General features: G+C 46.1%; 2 protein-coding genes across 2 annotated transcripts in view; one reads left to right on the forward strand and one right to left on the reverse strand.

The window, feature by feature from the left end:
• Nucleotides 1–22,645, reverse strand: part of EXD3 (exonuclease 3'-5' domain containing 3) — a 288,632-nt gene that overhangs the window by 171,216 nt on the left and 94,771 nt on the right. Inside the window, 5 exon segments of the mRNA XM_061479599.1 lie at nt 6,611–6,711; nt 7,511–7,650; nt 8,319–8,372; nt 18,583–18,750; nt 20,030–20,200. Coding sequence (XP_061335583.1) covers nt 6,611–6,711; nt 7,511–7,650; nt 8,319–8,372; nt 18,583–18,750; nt 20,030–20,200 — 634 coding nt within the window.
• LOC133283116 (ectonucleoside triphosphate diphosphohydrolase 8-like) overlaps nt 1–22,645 on the forward strand; it is a 157,825-nt gene that overhangs the window by 8,568 nt on the left and 126,612 nt on the right. The gene's annotated exons all lie outside the window — the stretch shown is intronic.

The raw sequence follows: 22,645 nt of genomic DNA on the forward strand, positions 1-22,645 counted from the left end.
TACAAGGAAAGGTTTAACCAAACCCTTAGCTGGGGTTTCAGTGGCTAAACCCATCTCACTGGTAGTCAGAAGGAGCAGGACCAGGAATTGGAAATGGCAACAGAAACCAGTAAAGTGAAAGGAAAAGCCTCCCTTGAATCAACATACACCAGGAGAAACCGATGTTACCAAGTCAAAGGACCTCAGAGCTTTGCACTCCCCCTGCCCCACACATATGGCCATGCCCAAAGAATAAAACCTGAGAGAATGCCAGCCCCTGAATCTAGAGGGACAGGAACTGATGTCCCACTGGTTACAGCAGCATCACGCCATAACTTGACCATTTCCACCTCAAATAGAAATGTTTGAAGCTGTTACTTATAAGCTTATCTTCCACAGTGTGACAACTTATCCTCACCCTCCAAAGATGTGAGGAAATTATTGTAATTATCTCACTGGACATTACCCCAGTAAATAGCGATCTTTCCTCTAGATGTTATCCCAAGACCCAAAGGAACGATCGGCAGCTCATGGAAAGCAACACTCTTTGAAGAAGGTGAGATCAACGTAAGAGTTAATGATATCACCTCCTGACTTTGAGATTTCAAAGCACTTCAGAAAGGAGCAGAGCATGGCTGCTCTGGGTCACCCAGGAGATCCATTGAGCTTAGAGGAAATAACCAAAGCTCAGGACTTGGCAGAACTGAGGAGTTTTAATGCACAGGTATCTGTGAGGGAAGCAGGACAGAGCAACATGGATGGACTGGAATAGTTTTGGAGCCACAAGCAGCATTTTCTATTCTGATGGAGCAAAATAACTGAGTTTTAATTCAGTTTTCTATATTTGATTACAAAAAGCACAGAGGGACTAATCAAAAGTGTGAGGATGAAAAGGTCACTTGGCTAGAGACAACGAAATGAGGAGTTCAAAGAGCTAAGGCAGAACAGCAAAATAAAACCAACAAGATGGACTTCAATAAACTCAAGGAACTGGCAGGTAAGATTTCATGTGAAAATACTTTCTAAGGGGAAAGGAGTTAAGAAGGGCTGGCAATGGAAGCACTGGAAGTGAAGCAACGGACCTAACTCCTAAATCAGAAACTTCTACTGATCTCAGTCCCAAGAAAGAAGTTAAAAGAACATGGAAAGTGGAACACACGCATACAAAAGAACAGGACAAACACAAAATTGGTACAGCCAAAGTAAAACATGAGGTGCATCTGTCAAAGTCATAAAGGCAAAAGATTTCATCCAGCCTCTTGGAGGAAAAAAACCCAAACAAAGAAAACACAACAGAAGTGAAATGGCAACGCTAGAGGAGAACTGGCATAGGTGGCACAAGAGATGGCAAACCTTCCACCTTAGAGGTCTTTATCAATAGGTTCCATGTTCATTAGGGACTGTAGCAACAAGACAAGAAGGAATGGGTTTAAATTTAAACAGGGGAAGTTTATACTGGATATAAGGAGGAAGTTTTTACTATAAGGGTGGTGAGGCACTGGAATGGGTTGCCTAAGGAAGTTGTGAATGCTCCACCCCTGGCAGTGCGCAAGGCCAGGTTGGACAGAGTCTTGGGTGCCATGGTTTAGTGTGAGGTGTCCCTGCCCATGACACGGGGGTGGAACTGGATGATCTCAAGGTCCTTTCCACCCTAACTATTCTATGATTCTATCCTCCCTGCATATCAGCAGTAGCAGAAGGAGCTCCTTTGGCTTTGGGGCAGGAGGGTGACACAGATGGGGCTGCTGAGCCTTTGCCAGACCTTTTCTCTGACCATCTATCTACACCTTACATCTGCAGAAATCCAATCCAGAAATCTGCTTCGGGACAGAGCAACTCATTTAGCTGAGTGAACAGGAGTCTGAACTCAGGTCTCCTGCGACAAAACCAATGTTGGTGCAAAAGACAACATTCTAAGCTCTCCGGAACAGGGACCATGCTTCTACTCAGTGTTTGCACAATGGGGTTTTGGGACCATGACTGGGTTGTGGAGCACTAGTGGAATACAAAAGGTATAACACTATAACAGCACCTCTTTGGGCATATGTTAACTCTTAACCTGACAGCTGCACCACAACAGTGCTTCATCTGAACCACACTTCACATCTGGGACTGACTCAGAAGCAAAAATCCCAGCCTGCTCTCGGCCGTTAGCACAGAGTCAATGGCCATCAGCAACACAGAGGAAGTCAAACTGAAATCCATCTGTCACACAGGGTATGAAACCCACAATACATACTTATCTCACACTCGTAACATGGGTGAGATGTGCCTACTGGGGACATGGCGCAATGCGTTTTTAGGTGTGGTGTGTGGCTACCACTCCCAGGTGATACACGATGCCTCCTGAGCTGGGATGTGGACCCAATCCTCTCTTTATACTGCCCTGAGAGCTTGACTTCCATTCACAATGAGACTCCTTCACCCTGGCAGAACAGAATATGCCAGACAAAGCACACCTTGTCTGGGGACAAAGTAAAGGAGCCTTTTCTTAACAAAACCGGGGTACCTGAAACACAAGAGGCTTTTACCCTGGTATTGCTAAGGATTAAGGACTGCAGGGAATCCCCTGAGAAGCAAGCTGGGCATTAGTCTCTCGTGTATTATGAGCTTAGGCCCCACGTGTGAATTAGTGGAGGGTAGGGCAGGACTCAAGAAAACCACTTCAAAGATGCACTGGTGCCTCTCATCAAATGCTCTGTGCCACTACAGATCAGGGTCAGCAGTCCTCAGAAAGGCAGATGAAACAGCAGAGGCCCCAGAGTACCCCCCAGCCCCTGAGCTACCTGCCCAAGTGACTGGAGGAAGAGCAGAGAGCACAGCACAAGGGTTTGATCTATGCCTAAAGGAGAAAATGCTCTGGTGTGGTCTTTAGACACGCACGTGCCTGGGTATGATGAATTCATGCTCAGAACTACAAGGACAGGGCCAGCTTTTCCAACTCAAAGATTGGAGCTGCTGGCCTGCTTGTCTTGGTCTAACACAGATCATCTTCAGTAGACAAAAATGTATCTGAGAAGGTAATAGCCCTGGAAAGGATCCTGGGATGTTCAATCCCCTCTCCCTTCAGCTTGACTCTGCGGCCACTGCACCCTCATGAATGGCTGGCTCCTATCTCCTGATGTCCAAGCCTAGAGGTTCTTTTCAGTCACAGTGCTGTGTGGAGCTGTGCCAGTATGTAACAGGAGAGCTAAAACACTCTGAAGGAAAATCACCATGGAAGTAGAGGGAAACAACCCTTGTAAAACAAATGTAAAGGGAAGGAATAACCTTCTGCTGCGAGGAAAAGGGCAAAAATATTTGAAACTTCCCCCTTCCAAAATCATCCCCGTGGAGCTCTAACAGTCATTCCTGGCTCTCTAACAGAGCATCTTTTGAAAGTGCCCAGTGTGGACTCCAACAGTCCTGCTGGAGCTCTTCCTGGTGACTGCCCTGGGTTGTGTCCGCAGCTCTCCAGGACCTGAGGACAGCGGTGCCGCACCTGAGGAGAGATGCACAGGCTGCTGAGCAGCCCTCGTCTGCCCTCTGCTGCCCCAGCGCTGAGGCACTGGGAACACTTCATCTGGCCGACCAGAACTGGGGCTTAGTGACGAAGGTTCACACCAGATGGAAACGAAAGATTAAATGAAAAGGATAACCTGGTGGTCAGATGAAGAGAAACACTTCTCTTAATTTATGCTAAAAAGAACCCGGTTTAAAGAGTATGGTAAAAACATCAGCATCACATTCAAACCTGGAGGTGCTCAGATGATTTACTACACTGCTACAGGACAGCTGCTCCCTGTGCATTCAGCTACCATCTCTCTTCTGTTAACACTGCTACTATCTGCGTTACTGCCACACAGGCACTAAGGCCCAGTTTCTGAGGACAGTTGTACTTTTCAGAGTGGCATCACTTCTACCTCATACCCAACGAATTTTCAGTGGGAACTGCCACTGAACCCTCTGTGCTACGCCAGCTGTGCAAAGCAGCAGAAAACAGCCTCAACCCCTTGCAGGGTCTGTCCCATCACCTCTGAGAACTGTTCTGACTGACACTTGAATTTGTAAATCTAAGTCAGGCTCACAGGGTCTCCAAAGAGTAGTAAGTAATTAGCCTGCAGAAGCTACAGGCTCATTACAGCAGAGCATGCTGTCCCACGGGTGAGAAAAGACTCTATAAAACCCAGTTTCCTCAACCACATGCCATTTCTGCCCAACTTCTTCCTTCCCCACTAAAGCCAGTTAAATGGAATTCACACACAATCTACTGGGGCACCTTTGGGAACTGGCAGAAAATCTTCCCCTTACCAGGTGTGTTAATAGGAATGCTGGAATATGGTTCCAAAAACGAAGAGGTGGAACTGATCTAAGGTGATCCTTTTTTTTTATTGCCCCTGGGGTTCCAGATCCTGTTTATATTGGACCAACTCCCAGGGGGCTCCAAAACGTAAAACTGGCAGTTCCAAGGGGTGTTTCAAATCTTAATGGGTGATCACCACCTATATTTTGCTTAGAAGACAGTGAAACCTACTGTGAGCAGTAAGAGTGAGCTCGGGCAGTGAAATATGAAAGTAGATTCGGAACTGCAAGAACTGAGTCACCTACAAGTTTGCCTTCTCATATCAAGAAACCCTATCCTCCTCCTGCCTTTCTCACTGAAAGCCACTTCCCTCTTGTGCTGCTGCTCTCAGCCTCTATCAGCAAGTGGAGTCATGGGTGAAGAGGAGATAGAAAGCAGCAGAAGACTGAAGCATCAAACAAGCCCACAATCAGGTTAGGTAACAAAGGGTCAGTTTTACCTCTCTGCCAGCTTTTGGTGGAGCTACTGAGAACCAGAGAAATGGGGGCTTCATCTGTATGGTTCACCTAACCTGCTTCCTTTCTGTAGGCTCTTTCCTTGCAGTCAGATTTACTTCCACTAAAGAATGGAGAAAGAACACCCAGAAGAAGGGAAAGCACAGCGGCTGGAAGAAAGGAAAGCCATGTTATTCCAGCTGTCACCATTTCCCAGTTCAGTTCAAGCAGGATCAGCACTACAGCAGAAATTCCTCTGTAGGCATGCATCCCTTTCCAAAACACTTCAAAGGAGAATAAAATAGCCACAGTTTGGTGAAATGAGAAGCTCTGCTCTGAATTACATCTGATATTATGTAAAAAATAAACACCTACTTTCATCTATGAAGTATGAGAGTCAGTCAGCACTGGTTTTAGCTGCCCTAAATCTGGCATCTTGTCTAAACAGAAGCCCGCATCCCCTCTCACATCAGCAGAGGCGGACAGCCCTATCTAGCAAGTGACTTATCCTGCGCTGTAGACACTGCAGTTTGCACGGGATAAGTCACTCTCTGATGTGTAGGAAGGAATGGGATCTGCATCTACGTCAAGGAATGTGCTGTCATTACCACCAGTGAATGTGTTGTGGAGGACCAACAAGATTTGGCTATTATTAGCAGCACCGTCTGCAACACCATCACCAGGCTGAGGACACTGCATCCACAGAGAACACCTGGGATGAGCACCTACATGCTCCTCTCCTAGAACTTTTCTCTCCTAGTTTCTCAGGATTTTGCACGTGAACAGTTCCATCATTTCACCTCTACAGCTCATACCATACCCTTGGTGCACCTGTCACAAGGAAAGGGGAACAACTCAATTCTCTTTACAGATCATAGCAGACAATAGAGCCTACTGAACGACCAACCTTGTAGAGCAGGAAAACTTCTGAAGACAAGTGAACTCCTGGGAAGGTTTTAGATTTTAAATAAATCACCCTCATATGTCTCAGCTTTTACACCAATGTGCTAATTTAATTATATTTACTTAGCCTCCAATGGGGGTTTGTAAGAATTATCTTACTAAGTTTTGAATGCCAGTCTGAAGATGTGAAGATTAAGATGCAACAGAGTGCTGCTGCCAGGTGTAATAAGCCCACAATTTGTGGTTAGAAAACTCCTTTCAGTCCAAGAAAAGAAAATTGCAGATCTTGAGGTGCTGATGGAAAGCTTTGCAGGGTAAAACCTAACAGTGCACCTAAAGGTGTCGGAAGGAAGGTCCCAAAGAGAGGGAAAAGATCAACAGTCCCTGTTAACAACCAACCAAAGCAAACCAAAGTAGATTTCATTATGTAACTACTAGTGAAGCAGATCTAGTCACTGATGTAAAATGTGTTACCACTCTCAGAAGGCTGGAAGAGCCTTCAAATTCCCTTCCACCAACCCTAGTTTATGCAAAGAATACAAAGGGCTGTGAGGCTCCTGCTTCCCAAGGGTTATCTCTTCCCAGCTGACAGACCCATAACTCAAGAAAACAGATCCCCAGACGAATGATGACTTGCCTCTTATGTGAGTGGAATGGAGTCATAACTCAAAGCTGACCATCATGTGTTTACGTAGAGCCTTTCTGAGGTCAAGATTTATTTCCCATCATGGCAGAAGCAGTCTATTAGTCACAAGCACTTCATTCTTTGACAGTCCAAAGTGATAATTCCCATAACTTACCAGCTTTGTTTTTCAATATCATTAATTAAACCCTGAAACTCCCCGTGATGAATTGCAGCAGAGATTTCTTGCTGAACATGGAAGAAGACAAATTGACCTCATCTGTTCTCTGCTGGTGAGATAAGTCCACAATGTGTTGCAATATCGCATACCTGGATCAACGTTAAACCGCTCTAGGAGCCTGAAGACCAGCTTGCTTAGCACTTTGCGGTTAAATTTCTCCGGCTTGTACCTGCACAGGCCTTGGTACTGTCTGTAAGCAAATAAATGAAATCTGAAAGAAACATCTCTGGAATCTCCTGAACTTTTTTGCTTCCCAAATAGCAGAGATTTAGCAGCAGAGGCATTTGGGTTTGCTATGCGCTGGTATGAACAGTCCCCAACTTTTCCTAAATTACAGCCAAAAGCCAACAATACAACCACACACATTGCCCAGCCAGTGACTGAAGCAGGTCCAGAGGCTTATTTTAAAGAAAGAGAAAGCAAGCAACTCCCAACTCCCTCTTGTCTTTTTTCAGAAGCAAGACTGCAGCTATTGCATCTGCACTGTGAGCTTGACTCTGCTGTTGGGTCTGTGACTGACAGGAGCTATTCTAGTGAGAGGCAGTTTATAAACTAAGACACACACAACTTTCATGAGCGCAGGGAGGTTAACCACTTGCAGCTCTTGTTTTTCTGCCACTTCATCACAGTATTATCTTCCTGCAAAACCTGTACAACCGATACTGAAACTTGCCCTTGTCTGCAGCAAAGCACGAGAGTGTGATTGCTACAGCCTGCTGGAGAAAGCTTTGATATTGCTGTATTGCTAAGAACTACTGCCCAGGTTTCATCTTGCACTCATCTCTCCTGGCAGGAGCTGAGCATCTGTCACTAGGAATGACACCTCTGTCTCACGGGCTCTGTGGCACAGGCACCAGAATTTACTCTTTCTCAGCTGAAGAGTAAATATATTGCACTCCACTGTGCTGAGGAATTATCTTAGATAGAAGATACTCTCCTCTGACAGCAACTTGGCCCCAGATGTTTAGAAAATCAACAAATGTTTCTACCTTGTGATGTCTTTGATGTTAAAATGGGGTTCACACCACGTGTCCAGGATGTGCAAGAGCTTGCTCTGGAGCTCAGGATATTCTTCCACATAATCTTCCACCAAGTTAGCTTTATCTTGGAGCAGTAGCGGCGTGCACATCTAAGAAAAGAAATCACATTTAAAGCCTGTGCCCTGCCTTTGATCACCATGTTCCACAGAGTGAGAGCTGCAGCATACAGAAGGCCATGAAGAAGAGGTCCATGACACTACAGACTGAAACCTGGCTGGGGGCTGCCCTGTTCCCTGCTGCTCAGACATGGTGAGCAGGTCACACCCCCCCTGCTCAACAACCAGCACTGCCTGAGAGAGTGATGGGACATTTTCAACAGAAACATTAGGAAAGCTTCCAGACAGCAAAAGCACTAAATTCCATCAGTGATAACCATCCCTGGCAGTGCTCAAGGCCAGGTTGGATGGGGCTTGGAGCAAGCTGCTCTAGTGGAAGGTGTCCCTGCCCATGGCAGGGGGTTGGGGCTGGGTGAGCTTTAAGGTCCCTTCAACCCAAATCAGTCTGGGATTCTATGAATATTTTAGAACAGTGGCTGCAGCATGAGAAGCACTCTGGTAGGGTGCAATGGGAACTACGAAAACACACTGTGTCACTTCTCCCTAGATGAAAAGGGTCCATCGGCACTGCAGCAGTTGCTTCTTGGGAACAAAGTAAAGCCTCAAGTGAGAGGCAGCACAACTTGGAGGGTCATGATGGATCTTCTGCTTAACAAAAGGTGGATCTGATGACAGAGAAGCTTGCAGAGGGTATGACTCACCTTCTCCACATCTTGATCTGGCTGCAATTTTAGCTTAATACTCAGTATGGCTGCCTAGAAAATACAAGGAAAAAGTTGTATGTTTAGGAGAACACCACCACAGTGGATAAATGGGCATTAGTCCATCCAAAGTTAAGTATACACTATTATACAAATGTTTAACGTGTGAATGATTCCGGTTAGATTTTCAAGTATAAATCATATAAACATTTAGCTACATGCATACCTCTTAGAAACAAGAACACTCCTGGCAGAGCTGCATATTCCGAGCAGCAGCATACCCTGGAGCAAGAATTAAAGATTAAGTTGTCTGGCAAGAAAGAGTGAGAAAGCTGGGACAGAATCAGCTTAGAGGGTATTTTCCATCACTATCATTTGAAACCACAGCTGACCCAGCACCACTTTCTTAATGAACATTATCCACCTTGCTCTGCCTTCTGAATGCCATGAAATAGTTGCATTTTGTGCAAGCAATTCAAGATTTAAAAGACCCTGAAATCAAGAGGTCTTTGACTCCACCCCCTTGGAAGTGCCAGGGTTCATCAGTCAGAAAGATGGGAAGAATGGCATTTTCCCTTTTGTGGTATCTACAAATCTCTGATAAGCCAAGACCTGCCACGGTCACAAAGGAACCCCCAACCAGGATCTTCTGCAGATGAGGAAACTGCTGCAGTGAACTGCAGGAACTCTGACAGCAAGAAGAACTGGTTCAGCCACTGTCTCTCCTGTCCCAGGCCGGTGATTACAAAAATGCATGAAGATCTAACTGTGCACTGCTGGGGAGGCAGGTAAACTAAGTAAGATTGTAAGCAGTTAATAGCGTCTCCTTTCTGGAGTGTATGAGAATACCAGGACCTGAGGTACAGAATAAGCTTACAACAGTGTTCTTTAATAGAGTGTATTGTTCCTGTCAATAGAGTAGTAAGAGCAAGGAGCCTTCTAGCACATTACGTGTTAGTACTGATGTAAATGTGAGTGAGCTGAGCTATGAAGAATGTTTGACATGAAGAGTCCTTCTAATCACTTTGCACAGTAAGGCTGTATTTTCCCAAATGGTTGTAAACAGTGTTTGAAAACACATCTCTAGCCCATGCAGAGCCCATCATCAGCTGAGGGCACAAACCCAGGTTTATTCACATGAGGGCTTAGAGGAAAAGCTCTCATCCTCATCAGCCTTCTCTGCTCTCCTTTCTGAGAGATTGATTCTGCTTGGAGAGAAAGATCGTGGAAACGAAGGATTTGTCAAAATAAGTGCATTTTGGATCTGTGCTGGTTACAGAATGAGTAAACAAACCTAATACAGTAAAAAATGCGCATTCCCCCCGGCAAACACACACCTCAGCATTACACTTCACCTGGGTGAAAACCTCATAGAGCTAATCAACCAGAAAAGCAAGCTAAGTGGGAGTCACAGCACCCCTTGAGACACATCCCCAGCCATCTCTCCTAGCACTGAGATGACCCCTCAAGTTAACTGGCTGCTGGAATACCACATTCTGCACCACAGCCCAATCCCCACAGCTCATGGAGCCCTGCTCACAGAGGAAGCCCTGGCTTCCACCACCTTCTGGGGAATTCCTGTGGGCACTTCATCTGCTGCCTCAAAGACTGACTGTACCAAAGCAGACACACACAGAGCAGCAGATGGGTTTTCAATCTTACTGTTCAGAAAGAACAGAGATATGCTTTTGTCCCTGCTTGTTTTGGGTTGGTCTGTGGGGGTTGGGGGCGTTTTTAACACAAAACGAACACTGCATCACCGACATTCCAAAAGAGGAATCAGCGGATGAGCTTTAAGTGACAAAAGCAGAAGCTAATGTTAATGCAGTGACTGTGTGCTGCAAACCAGAGACTGACGAGAAAGGCACATTATCACATTATCATTCCTCAGCCTGGCTAAATCTTCAACCAAATCTCCCTCTCCTACTCCAAAGTTTATAACTGAAAAAGGATCATTCACATTAGATATGAGGCAGAAGCTTTTCCCTGGGAGGGTGCTGAGGCCTGGCACAGGGTGCCCAGAGAAGCTGTGGCTGCCCCATCCCTGGCAGTGTTCAAGGCCAGGTTGGACACAGGGGCTTGGAGCAAGCTGCTCTAGTGGAAGGTGTCCCTGCCCGTGGCAGGGGTTGGAGCTGGATGAACTTTAAGGTCCCTGAAACCCAAACCATTTTATGATTCCACTTGATTAGAGACCAATATGCCACTCTGCTCCACAAGTCTCAGATTACTTTTCTCTCAGAATACCAGATTAACACCACAAAGTTCCAGCTGTGTAATTATTCTCAACACGTAGACAAGTTGAAGGCTGCTACTTCTGTTTTGGCCCTGAAGAAGGGGTTTGGGTCTCCCTCGCTTTGGCAGCTGGTTTTCTTTTTCTCCCAGCTATCTCAGTTTGCAACTGAGATAAGACTTGCAACTCTCAAAACCTTATTTCACCACTGGATCTCACTGGTACCTTGTATAAACCAAGTATTAACTAGATAATACCTTGTATTAACCAAGTAACGTGTTACTTTTAGATGCAAGCATACAATGGTTTCCCTAATAGCTTCTTAAGGTTCACATGCACATTCAGATTAACCTAATTGCAGAACTGTTATCTAAATGACACAGGTTGATCTCCATCGCTATTAACTGTAGAGGTGACTTCATCAGATGAACACGCGCTGTCTGAGGTCAGGTCTTCCTCCTTTACTGGATGCATTTTCTACCCTGAACCAAAGGGTGTAGAGAAACAAATACTCATTTAGCCAAAGGGTGGAGAGACATCACCTTCAGCCCCAGCTGTGGCAGACACAGCTCAAACCACTACTGCTGTGCGGCAGGAGAACTTCAAGCACATCATGCAAGCTGGTTCAGCATCATTTTAACACCACCCAGCTAAAGCAGGTGACGAAGCAGCAGAGAAAGTGTGTGGAAATGGGAACACCGTCTGCAGTGGGGCAGCAGACTCGTCCATGCACAAAGCTAACCATGGAAGGTCATGCATGACCTGGGTCCCAGGACAGAGCACCCAGGCTGGATCACAGGGTGCAGTTACATGGGCTGGTGGCGGAGGACAACTGTGATAAAATCAGCGGGTTTACAATAGGAATAATAAGAGAAGAGATATGAGTAACTGTAATAAAGATGAAAGTGCTTGGCAGCTGTGCCTGTGGTCTGGACTTAGAGCTATTTTAAGACTTTGTTTTGTTATTATCATGTTTTGAATTGTTTCACTCCACAAACAAGTTTTGTGTAAAACGACCCTATTTTTAACAGTCTGTTTAGAGATGATAAGATCTCCAGAAAAGCAACACCTCATTCGCAGACTCATTTTGGAGTTAGAAAACAAACACTTGACTTAGGCAGACAGCGTGCTGGAACTGATCGCTGAGAATCCCCCTCCCCAGCCAAGAAACCTGCATTTCCCCATATGCAGTGCTGTGCTCTCCAAGCTGTGCTGGAAAGCAGCATCATGGAATCACAGAATCACACAGAACCCCAGCCTGGTTTGGGTTGGAAGGGACCTTAAAGCTCCTCCAGCTCCAACCCCTGCCACGGGCAGGGACACCTTCCACTAGAGCAGCTTGCTCCAAGCCCCTGTGTCCAACCTGGCCTTGAACACTGCCAGGGATGGGGCAGCCACAGCTTCTCTGGGCACCCTGTGCCAGCGCCTCAGCACCCTCACAGGGAAGAGCTTCTGCCTAAGAGCTCATCTCAGTCTCCCCTCGGGCAGGTTCAAGCCATTCCCCTTGGCCTGTCCCTACCTAATCACATTCATTCAACTACAGGTCCTCAGACTCAGGTTGGATTAAGCCAGGCCACAAAAATCCTACACAGGAGAAACCTCCCTGACTCTACCAGCTGATCAGTCAGAGCAAAAACCCCTGTTATGGAGCAGGAGCATGGAAAAACTTCGGTGAACACTAAGATATTGTCAGCTTATTGGGGCTTATCACTCTCCCTCAGCTACAAAGAGAACATGTTACAGTCTTGAATGGTGGTGCAAGTAGCCTTTTCACAAAAATACATTTCATACATAGTTTCCAGCCTGTAATCTAATAACAGCAAGCATTAGCACTATTGCTACACAGGAAAGTGCCTAACCCTCCTGCCACAGATCATAACAGAAATATGGGAAAGGCTGGTCCCTCTCTTGCCTTGCATCCTGCAAGCATATATGGGACAGGTACGTGATAAAGCCACTGCTTATACAGGACAAAAGGTGATGACCCATTGCCTGATTCACATCCCATCAAAGTTCCTGAGTCTTCTCACCCTGGAGGAGCTCTGGGTCATTCTTTGATTTAATTATGGTAAAAGTGAAAAAGGTATTTGGACATTTAATTTTAGATGAGCTCTTAGGCAGAAGCTCTTCCCTGGGAGGGTGCTGAGGCGCTGGCACAGGGTGCCCAGAGAAGCTGTGGCTGCCCCATCCCTGGCAGTGTTCAAGGCCAGGTTGGACGCAGGGGCTTGGAGCAAGCTGCTCTAGTGGAAGGAGTCCCTGCCCGTGACAGAGGTTGGAGCTGGAGGAGCTTTAAGGTCCCTTCCAACACAAACCAGGCTGGGATCCTGTGATTTTGTTATAATTTTGTTTTCCAAAGATAAACACCTATGATAACGCACAGGAAGTTTGGATGAGGATGGGGAAGAATTCAAAGCTGGGCAATAATACAATAAATCATATCTAAAGTGCGTGTGGGTGCACTGACCATAGGATGCAGGAAATTACCCAAACTTGACAGGTTCAGGCCAAGCCATGAGCACCCGACCACTCTTCCAGTCATCTGCTTGCGAAACAGAGAGTATGGGAAACGGGGAGTGCTCTGCAGTGAACACACCAGCCCAGGGCACCCTGCACCAATACCTGAGCCTCTCTGCTTGTTTTGAATGCAGCTGGCTCTGTCTCATCTAAAAATGACTATTCTTTCCATATACAGAACGAAGGGCAGGAAGCCACACAAGATCTTATCTGCAAGGGCATGTGCACTTGGGTGGTGTCTACACTGACAATTTAGGCAATTTTCCCACGGTGGGGTTAGCATGGGAGGAATAACCTTTTGCTGGTAGTACTGCTTGGAGTGATGATGCAGGACAGACACAAATGGTTTCTGATGACTCCTGCATTACTTAGCTCTGCTGCAAGCAAGTTGGGACAACACAAAGGTAAATATGCCTGTGCCTGATTTAGTGTAGTATTTCTGAACCAATGGTGAAGGAATTTCTGAAACCCATAGAAGAGACCAAACAAGAGAACAAGATTTTGCAGAGGTGGATTCAACGTCAGCTCGAAGAAAATCACAGTGATCAAAGCCCAGATACAGAATAATGGTAGAAATAACTGAGTAAAAGGCACGCATGGATTAATCATCGGGAACATCTGTTCTGTGTTTTGGAATCACTCACTTCAACCTTGTGGCTAATCAGCTTTGCTCAGACTCTCAGAATGCATCACTGCACAGTGTATGACATCAGGTTAGATGTTTAATTACTTCCTGCTTAAAGAGCATAGGATATACACAGCTGTCTTCAGGAAGAGCTTCAGAAATGAGAACTATGACATTTCCCAGGTCCACTTTCAAGAGAACGTATTTTTTTAAGGAGACGATCAAAATGAAGCAGTCACAGGTTACTCCTATCTAAGGAATTTCAGGGAGAGGGAGAGAAGTAAAAGCCCAGGTTGGAAGCTGCGTGTGCACAGGTGAAGGGAAAGTGAACTGAAACAAACACTTCCATGATTTGCCTTCCTCAGGTCATTCAAAGTAGTTTTAAATCCGCTTTAACTGGTCAGTGCATCCTCTAGAGCACTGCCCAAGTTTCCTCTGCCCACAGGCCACCTGCCTTCACCAGATCCTCCAGATCCAGCCTCTGTATGGCTTTACATTTTCTGCACACTCACGCCTCTTCTCCAAGAGCCCCCTGCTTGACAAGAGCCCAGAAATGCTGGCCCGAGAGCAGAACTATGATTCTCCAAGCTCCTCCCCAACCACTTCACCAAACAGATGCCCATAGCCAAGTTGGCTCCAGCAGACACAGTGTCTGGGAGCAGGCAACAGAGTGGTCCATAGCCACAGGTTGGCTACCTCTGTTCTGGAGCAGGCAACGTGCCCCTAAAGCTGTCCTTTAGCAGCAGATAGTTAATAGGAAAGAAAGGACTGAGACTGGCCTCATCATCTTTACATAAGAAACATCCCCTGTAATGTTTTCTTTGGGTTTCTTACCCATTATTATGTTTAATATGAAAGAAACAAGGAAATTCAAATGCACACACAAATACAGTAAGAGTTGAACAAGCCTCTGTAAATAAGGTGGTGAATGGGGAAAGAAGGAACATCAGACCTATTTTCCCTGGCCTGAGAACAGCTCAAAAAAGTCAGAATGAGGAAAGCCAAAATCTGAATGTGTATTCATGTGCTCAGTGAACCTGAACACTGATTTGTATCGGCAGCCTTGCAGAAATGCCCCATGTGCACTCAAGCACCATGTATGAAGCAGCACCACAAACAACAACATCTCTAAATCGGCGTTTAAAACATCACCACACTGAAAACCCAAGGTCACGCTGGTGATTGGATTATGCATTTCTACTCCTTGCATCTTTATGTTCCTTTAACTCTTTGGTCAAGCATCCTTTTTACTGAATTATCAAATTACTTCTGTATTTATTGCTGATAAACCCTTTGTATTCTGCGTCTACAGAGCTTCTTCTCTGGGTACATAACTTACTTTATGATGAATTTTAACAACTAAATTTTAATAGGTAATCCACATTATCTTAGTTGAAAGAGCAGACACTAACTGAATTTAACACAGAGAATCAACCTGCATTGTTTGTAGAAATGAAGGGATGAAGCATTAGTGGGAAAAGGAACCTCTGCTTTTGAAATCCAGGCAACCTGGATGGACAACAAGCAAAAACTACAGTAAAAATTAAATACTCCCCATCCCACTGAAAGCTCAGCCCAAGATTCTTGTTTAAGAACCAAACTGGTGAAGCGGAGGAAAATGCTGCTCGTCACGACACAGAGAGGTTGGGGTGGGAGGTCCCAGGCCCAGGAATATTCCTGGTTGTCAGAGGCTAAAAAGATTATTTATTGTTTCCTTCCTAAACCCAGCTCCGCTGCCACCTGTTCTGAACTTACTATAAAGCTGTTAAACAAGATGAGAACTTTGATGCTGACTGTGAAACAAGCCTCGCTGTCTCTGACCCGAGCGGCGCTCGCTCCTGCTCCAGCAGCACAGGAATTTGATGTTGCTCTTTAAGCACAGCTATCTTTTTACCTTTATAAGCTGTTTAAAAAAATGTAAATAAAATAACTCCATGGACAATAGAGGGCATTCATCCCACAGAAAGACAGCCGCCACCCTTAGACATGAAATATCGCAGCACATTAAGTCATGAGACCCCGCTAATCAAAGCTGACAGGGCCCTGAATGTGATTTCTGCTGAGACGCAGCGATATCATGGGGCACTGAAGCATGCACAGCCTGCCAGACTGCCCCTGTTCATGTGACAATGGCTTTTATTCCCGAAAGGGGCCTGCCAGTGACAAGAGTTCCCTTTGTCTTTAGGCTCCCGCATTCGCAGCGCAAGAGAGGTTCATTCAACCAGCCCCAGACACTCTTTGAAAGGCTGAAGTGTAACATAAGATGACCATGAAACACTAGCTTGCCTTCTGCCTACCCCTCATTCTTCTCAAGCACAGCCTGGCCTATTCAGGGCCTCTCTCAGACTCGCTCGCGCTGCATTACCCCCGGTCTGCTGAATCCCCGCATTGTCCCGGCCCCACCAGCAGCCATCGCCTGCCCCACAGAGCGGGCTGGCCGGGACAGCCGGGGTGGAGGGCAGGGTGCACCCACGGCCTGGCCTAGGGGCTGCAGGGCAGGGGGCAAAGTGCCACAGTTCACCTGGAACCACCCGAGCGGGAACGGAAAACCCTTTGGTGTCTTCATGCCACGTGGGCCATTAAGAGCAGAGCCGGGAGCCCCTCAAGGCCAGGAGCTGCCATGATGCTCCTACAGCTGCAAACAGCATTCACAAAGAAATGGATAAAACCCCCAAACGCCTTCATGGGCCAGACACCTCAAAATCCCACTTACACATCCCTGCTTTTTTCTTTAACTGTTACTGCACCAACTTGGTTTCCCGCAGCATGGGAGCACCAGTGCCATCCGCTGGCCAGTGCTCCCATCAGGTGCCTCCTCACCACAGCTACTGTTTTAGTTACACTGCGAAGTCAGAAAGAAGCTACCTCCACCTGCACCATCTTCCACCAAAGAGCAGTGCCCTGCCCCGTCCTGTGGCACTCCAGCAGCTCACAGCAAACCCCCGGCCACTGCGAGCAGAATCCCAGAATTCCAGACTGGTTTGTGTTAGAAGAGACCTTAAAGCTCCTCCAGCTCCAACCCCTGCCCCGGGCAGGGACACCTTCCACTAGAGCAGCTTGCTCCAAGCCCCTGTGTCCAACCTGACCTTGAACCCTGCTAGGGATGGGGCAGCCCTGACTCATAAACCAGCTCAGCCTTTGACCAGCTCTACCAGAACAGGGCACAGATGTGCTTCAGGAACAACTGACCACCATGAACACTCCCAGGGATCTCTGAGATCTCATTTTCTGAAGAGCTCTTCCTGAAAAACCTCCGTGAGGGAAAGGAGCCTTAACCTACGGGGCAGAGCTGGGAACTCTGTGGTTTGCACACCACAGTAGGAAATACATCAAAGCAGTGAAGGGAATAACGTGCTCTGGCATAGATGACTAGTGTCTTATTGTAATTAGAGCAAGGAATTAAATACTGACAGCAAGGACTTATAAGGATTTCTGTCCTTTCAGGTGAGAGACAGAAGAGCCAAAATTCCTACATGTGAATCTGCCTTACTGCCCCATCTAAAAGATGGGAAACAGCGGCCCGAACAGACACGCCACAGCCCACTGCAAGTGCTCCAAGCCTTACTTCCAGGGTTTTTGGGGTAGTTGCTGTGAAATTAGGTAAGATCAGTCCCCAAGCGCAGTAAAAGATTTCCTGTTATTCTTGAAGATAATTCTATTCATCCTTCTGGCAACAAAACAAAAGCAGAAGAAAGTTATGGCTGAGGGTAGGCAACAGTTGAGGTTTCCTGTTCTTCACACTGGGAATGAGCAGTAAATGAGCTTTTCTGTGGAAGAAAGAAGAGAAAAACAATTCTACACATACAAATAATTCAGAGCTGCCCAAAACCAGATCTAGAAAGAACTGCATTTCTAATGAAAACAACACGTATCTTTGAGCCATGAACTTAAAGATCACACAAGTACAGTCAATGTGTTTCTGTCAGGATTTTCAAGCACATTCAAAACCTCATTGAGTAAAAGATTAAGTTTCAAGCAGCTACCTGTAAACTTCTAATCACATACGAGACATCCTTGTTTCATTATTCAAAGAAATTAACAAGAAAGAAATTCCACAGCTTCCCTTAGGAATTCAGCTTCACTGAGGGACATTTTGAAATGCTATTGAATTGCTTCTTTTGCTAAGCAAGATCAAGCTGCTCTGCACCACAACAATGAACCATCTTCCTCTGAGAAGAACAAACATATGCCTTTTGCCTTAAGAAAAACCCAGGCATTAACAGCATTGTAGCTTACTCATGGAAACACCTGCAAGGCTTCCAAGATATCCCAGTGATGCCAGAGGTGATGCAAGTACTCTACAAGTACTCTAAACCACAGGGTAAAACATATCAAATTCATGGTTGGGTGAACTCCTGCTAGTGTCAGCCACCCAAATTCAAATCCATGAGTACTAACATGTTGTGAATATAAGCGTCAATGGTAGAGAGGCTTCAAAACTCCTCAAACTGGGACCACTCTGGTTAGGGTAATCCTGTGGGAACAGAGATTTCCCAACCCCTCCTTGCTGCAGGCAGGCTGCAGGTAGCACAGCAGGTCTGCCACCAACTACTAAATTCCCTTTTTTCTTCATGCCAAGGAAAAGGAAAACAAGAGAACACTACCATCCCCTTGAATTCTCCAAATGAAACCCTATTCACCTATTACTTTCAAAGGTCAAAAACGGGCTGGGGGAAGGATTCACTGGTATTCTGTACTCAGCCGTTAGTAAAACTGAGGTTGAACACAGCCTGCTCCTGTCCATGGAAGACCAGGCTGAGCTGCACCATTCACAGCGTGCAGCTGCTGCCATGGAACGGAATTCACATTGAAATGCATCCAAAAAAGAAGGACACAGACATTAACAGAGAACTGGGGAGCTGGGAAGGTAAATGTGTTTGAAAGACATGACCCACCTCTTTGTAATCGCCCTTGTGATAAAGATGACTGACATGTCCAAGCAAACAGTTCCGGTCTGCTGTATGGAGCTGGTAAATGCTAATCAAAGGGTCAAGAAGATTAGCTGGGCACTGGGCTAGTATTCCCAGCACACGGGCCTGCAGCTTCTTCAGCTCGATGCCAGACTGAAAAAGATGATAATAATAAAAGCAAATCAAAGACAGGTTTAGTAGAGATGGCTACAATTCAACGGCAGTTGAAAATGCAGATTGTTTAAACAGGGGAATAAGCCAATTCCTTGGGAAGGGATTCTCCAATTTCCCCATGGAGTCTGCAAGCAGAAATCAGAACAATATGATCCACATTTTTTTCACAGCATCCAATTTAAAAACATGAAATGTGTGCAGGATAATTCTGGACAAGGCACATGGCCTTGTGCAAAAGTAAAATATGAACCTGGAAAAATGCCTCCTTTACTAACACGGCTCTGCAGAAACCCTCCCCTCTTGTTCCCAGCAGAAAATGTTTGAATCCAACACCTCCCCTCAAGGGAGATCTCACCTATCAGGCACAGGAATTCAATTTTCATTGCCAGGCTTGCTCCTGGGAGCAAGAAGGGCAGGAAAAGCAAAGCATCATCAAAAGATGCACGGATACAAGTATTAATCCTTGTGTGCCCACATGACCATTCTCTTAGGACACAGGAATCGCAGTGCCAGCGGCACTTCACTCGGCAGATACTTTCAAGGGCAGAGTCAGCATCTAAAAGGAGCCATTTGGAAAAATGGGAACTGAAACAACACAAATATAGAAGTATCTTTGCAGTTCAGAGCCAGAAGCACGCAAAAAAGGGAAAATCTCAGTAGGACACAATACATGAAGGCATAAGCAATCGTAAACATTGGGAGGTACAATCTGATGACACAATGTTACAAAGCTAATCATTCAGCTGCTGAAAAGCCATTACTGCTCCATTTTCTGCATTCCACATGATAAAAGATCCCCAGCATATGGCAGGAGTTAAGCAATCCGACAGTAACTGGCTTCTATTTGCAGAACTGGAAGAACATACAGAGTGGGTTACTGCAGTTGGTTTTATCCTGACAGCAGGGATGAGTTCCAGTGGGAAAGCCTCCAGCCCTGCAAAGGCTGAGAGACCAAGGCTTGATCAAAGTGGTTTGATCTGAAAAGATGGAAATCCCAGCTTGGAAGGGGAAACAGCTTCTAATACTATTTTGTTTTCAGGCCAGCATACAACAGATAACATCTCAGTATGAATTTCACACCTCCTCACACCGTGGCTGTATGAGACACCAGGATGTACGAGATGGATGTATGGACACGTGGATGTATGGACTGTAGACATCAGACTATGGAATAAAGTGAAACAGGGGACACTTGAGGGATACGAAAATCAATTGTCCTCCCCTTTCTCCTGGCTCTCTTGCTCTCTCTTTTTCTAACCTGTTGAGCAGCAGGATGCTCTTTTATCCAAAGTTGCAGCTCCGTGGTGATGCAATACCCGAGGGAATGCCCCTTCCCCTTCCAATCACGGCTGCCCTCCAGCATGTCCAGGAGTCCTGCCAATGGGTCCTGCAGTCCTGCGAAGCCCCGCCTGGCTTCTTCCTTGAGCTGCTGAGATACAAACCCGCATTGTCATGTACAAAGAGATTAGTGAATCCTCCCTTCCCCCAGCCCAACACAAAGCTTTATTTTTTTTAATTTAATCTATTCAGAGAGGTAACTGTTGCTATTCAGCCACCATCCGCGCCTCCAGTGACTTTTCATGTCATTACAGATTCCTTCATGGCTCACTGCACCTCAAACCCAATGGGAAAAGCAGCAATTGTCCACACTAATTATCCCATAAAGACAGAGAAGTTGTTCCATGGGGCAGACAAAGGGGCTTGGAATTTGGGGGAGGGGGAGAAAAGAAGGGAGCTGGAGAAAGGGGTGTTACTGGGAAAATGGCAGTACTGAAGGTAGATAACCCAGCTCAAAACCTGCTCATCTTCTAACAGACCTACAAGTAATAAAGCACACAAACCCCTCCGTCTCACTTTTGTACCACAAACTTTCATATTTGACCTTACACCCACTTCAGCCACGATGCAGTAACACTCCTCACCAGAACAGGAATACTGGTGAGTATTGAAATAGTTGGATTTTACACACAAGACTAAAAAGAAAGAAATGATTCTCTGAAACAGCAGAGTTTGAACTCTGCCATCCTGCAAATCCTGCTCTTGCCCTCCAAACCTACCTGAGCAGGGTACTTTCTGCTGCCTGCCCCATGCCCCTGCATGCCAGGCACTGTCCTCCTCCAGGAGTCTAAAGGCCGTACACAGCGGCTCGGAACATGGGAAAACTCCAGGCCATAAATCTTAGGAATCCCGGGGTGATGTGTTTAGAAATGTGAAGGAATTGGCCACTCGCTTTGTGAATGTTAATAGGCTACTTACTACCCATCTGGTAGAAGTGATAAATTAGCAGTACTGAGCAATATCTTGATAATGTTTACATTAGAAGTAGTTTCCAGGGAGCTCGGGGGGTTGGCAGGGTGAAGAAGTGGCATCCTCCAGTCCCCACACAGCACCTTTCACTGCATGGTACATGTACTGGCGTGGAGCGAGGCAAAAGCAGAGACAGAAAACAAGAAATCACTACGAGCAGCTGCTCTCTTTCTTTTCTGGCTAAAAAGCGAAATCCCAAAGATGCTCGTTCCCGCCAGCACTTGTAATTTACTGTGCACGGCCCCAGTCGCAGCTTCCAATGGAAACAACTTTTAGAGAACATGGAAAACAAAAGAAAACCTACAGAAAATTTGCCAATGAATTTGTTCTATTTTATTCATGGACATTATTTACTGGAAGGCAGCTCTTTTCCATAGTGTCCTTCATGTCTGGAAAAACCACAAACCCCATCATTTACAACAGACACTGTTTCTTTCTCACTAGATTATCAAAAGCAGTATGAAAAAGCTGATGACTAACAGAGATGGGACTTCAGATAACACATTTCTCCCTGTAAGTATTTTTCCCTGTGGCAAGAATTTGTGATGTTAAACACAGGGCTCCAACTTCACTGCAAGATTCAGCAGAAGGGAAAGGCAAGCTCTTATTCAACCACAAATATCCAACACAACAGCCAAGGGAAAACAGAGCAACTCACCAACTAAATAGCACTGTTTCTAAATAGCTTCCCTTCTCTCCCCCCTCACCTCAAGCCCCACTTCAGCACATTTAGACTGAACAAGAGCTTTCACCACACTGCTCAGCTCCTCCTTGGGCTCGAGTCCAGGCTTTGGCAGGATGGGCTCTAGCAGACACCAGCTCCTGCGAGAGCACGAGCGAGCCAGCACTTACACAACTGCCAGGAGCACTGACTGCTGTTATCTACACCGAGCCTTGACTTCATACCAGCTAGACTTTGTCAAGCAGGGAAAAGCCTTCTTCAACACTTCCAAGCAATCTGAAGGCTTCAGCTATGGTCTGGACAGTTTGGGGCGGGGGGTGGGGGGATGGAAGCAAAGTAAAAGAGGAATGAGACACTTAAATGAGTGAGGAAAGAGTGCTGTGCTGCCTGCCTGCGTCTGCCAGAGAAGGATTCCTCTCAAACATGTAATTGCCATTTCCATTTCAATTGATTCCCATGGCAGGGAACGCTCCTTGGGGGATTTTTACAGCCTGACAGATCATGGGAATAGGAAAATTTGCTGATGCCCAAACTACATAGTTCTTCATTCAGTTCTGGTCCCTTATTTCTAGGGACACAGAACAGGGCAGTCTGTTGATGCTTCTTGGTTATTCCAAACCTGTCCTTCCTATGGAAGAAATGACCACTTCTCATAGCCATGTTCCAGAACTGAGGTCAGATGTGCTCCTTCTGCTCGTGGTCACCGATCTGAGGCCAGTGGGCTGGCTGACTGACACTAGTGGATAGACAGCACTGACTTCCATTCGCATCCAGCCAAGGCAGAGAAGCTCCCTGCCCTTTCAGTGGCAGTGCAGCAGACTGAGGTGTGCTTAAGGCAACTTCCCTCTATTTGAACCAGACAGTTGGAAGTGTTCAAGGCCAGGC

The sequence above is a fragment of the Pezoporus flaviventris genome, unplaced genomic scaffold (genome assembly GCF_033815535.1).
Source record: "Pezoporus flaviventris isolate CSIRO_AGI_PZ_B2104156 unplaced genomic scaffold, CSIRO_AGI_Pfla_v1 ptg000154l, whole genome shotgun sequence".
Taxonomy (NCBI): domain Eukaryota; kingdom Metazoa; phylum Chordata; class Aves; order Psittaciformes; family Psittacidae; genus Pezoporus; species Pezoporus flaviventris.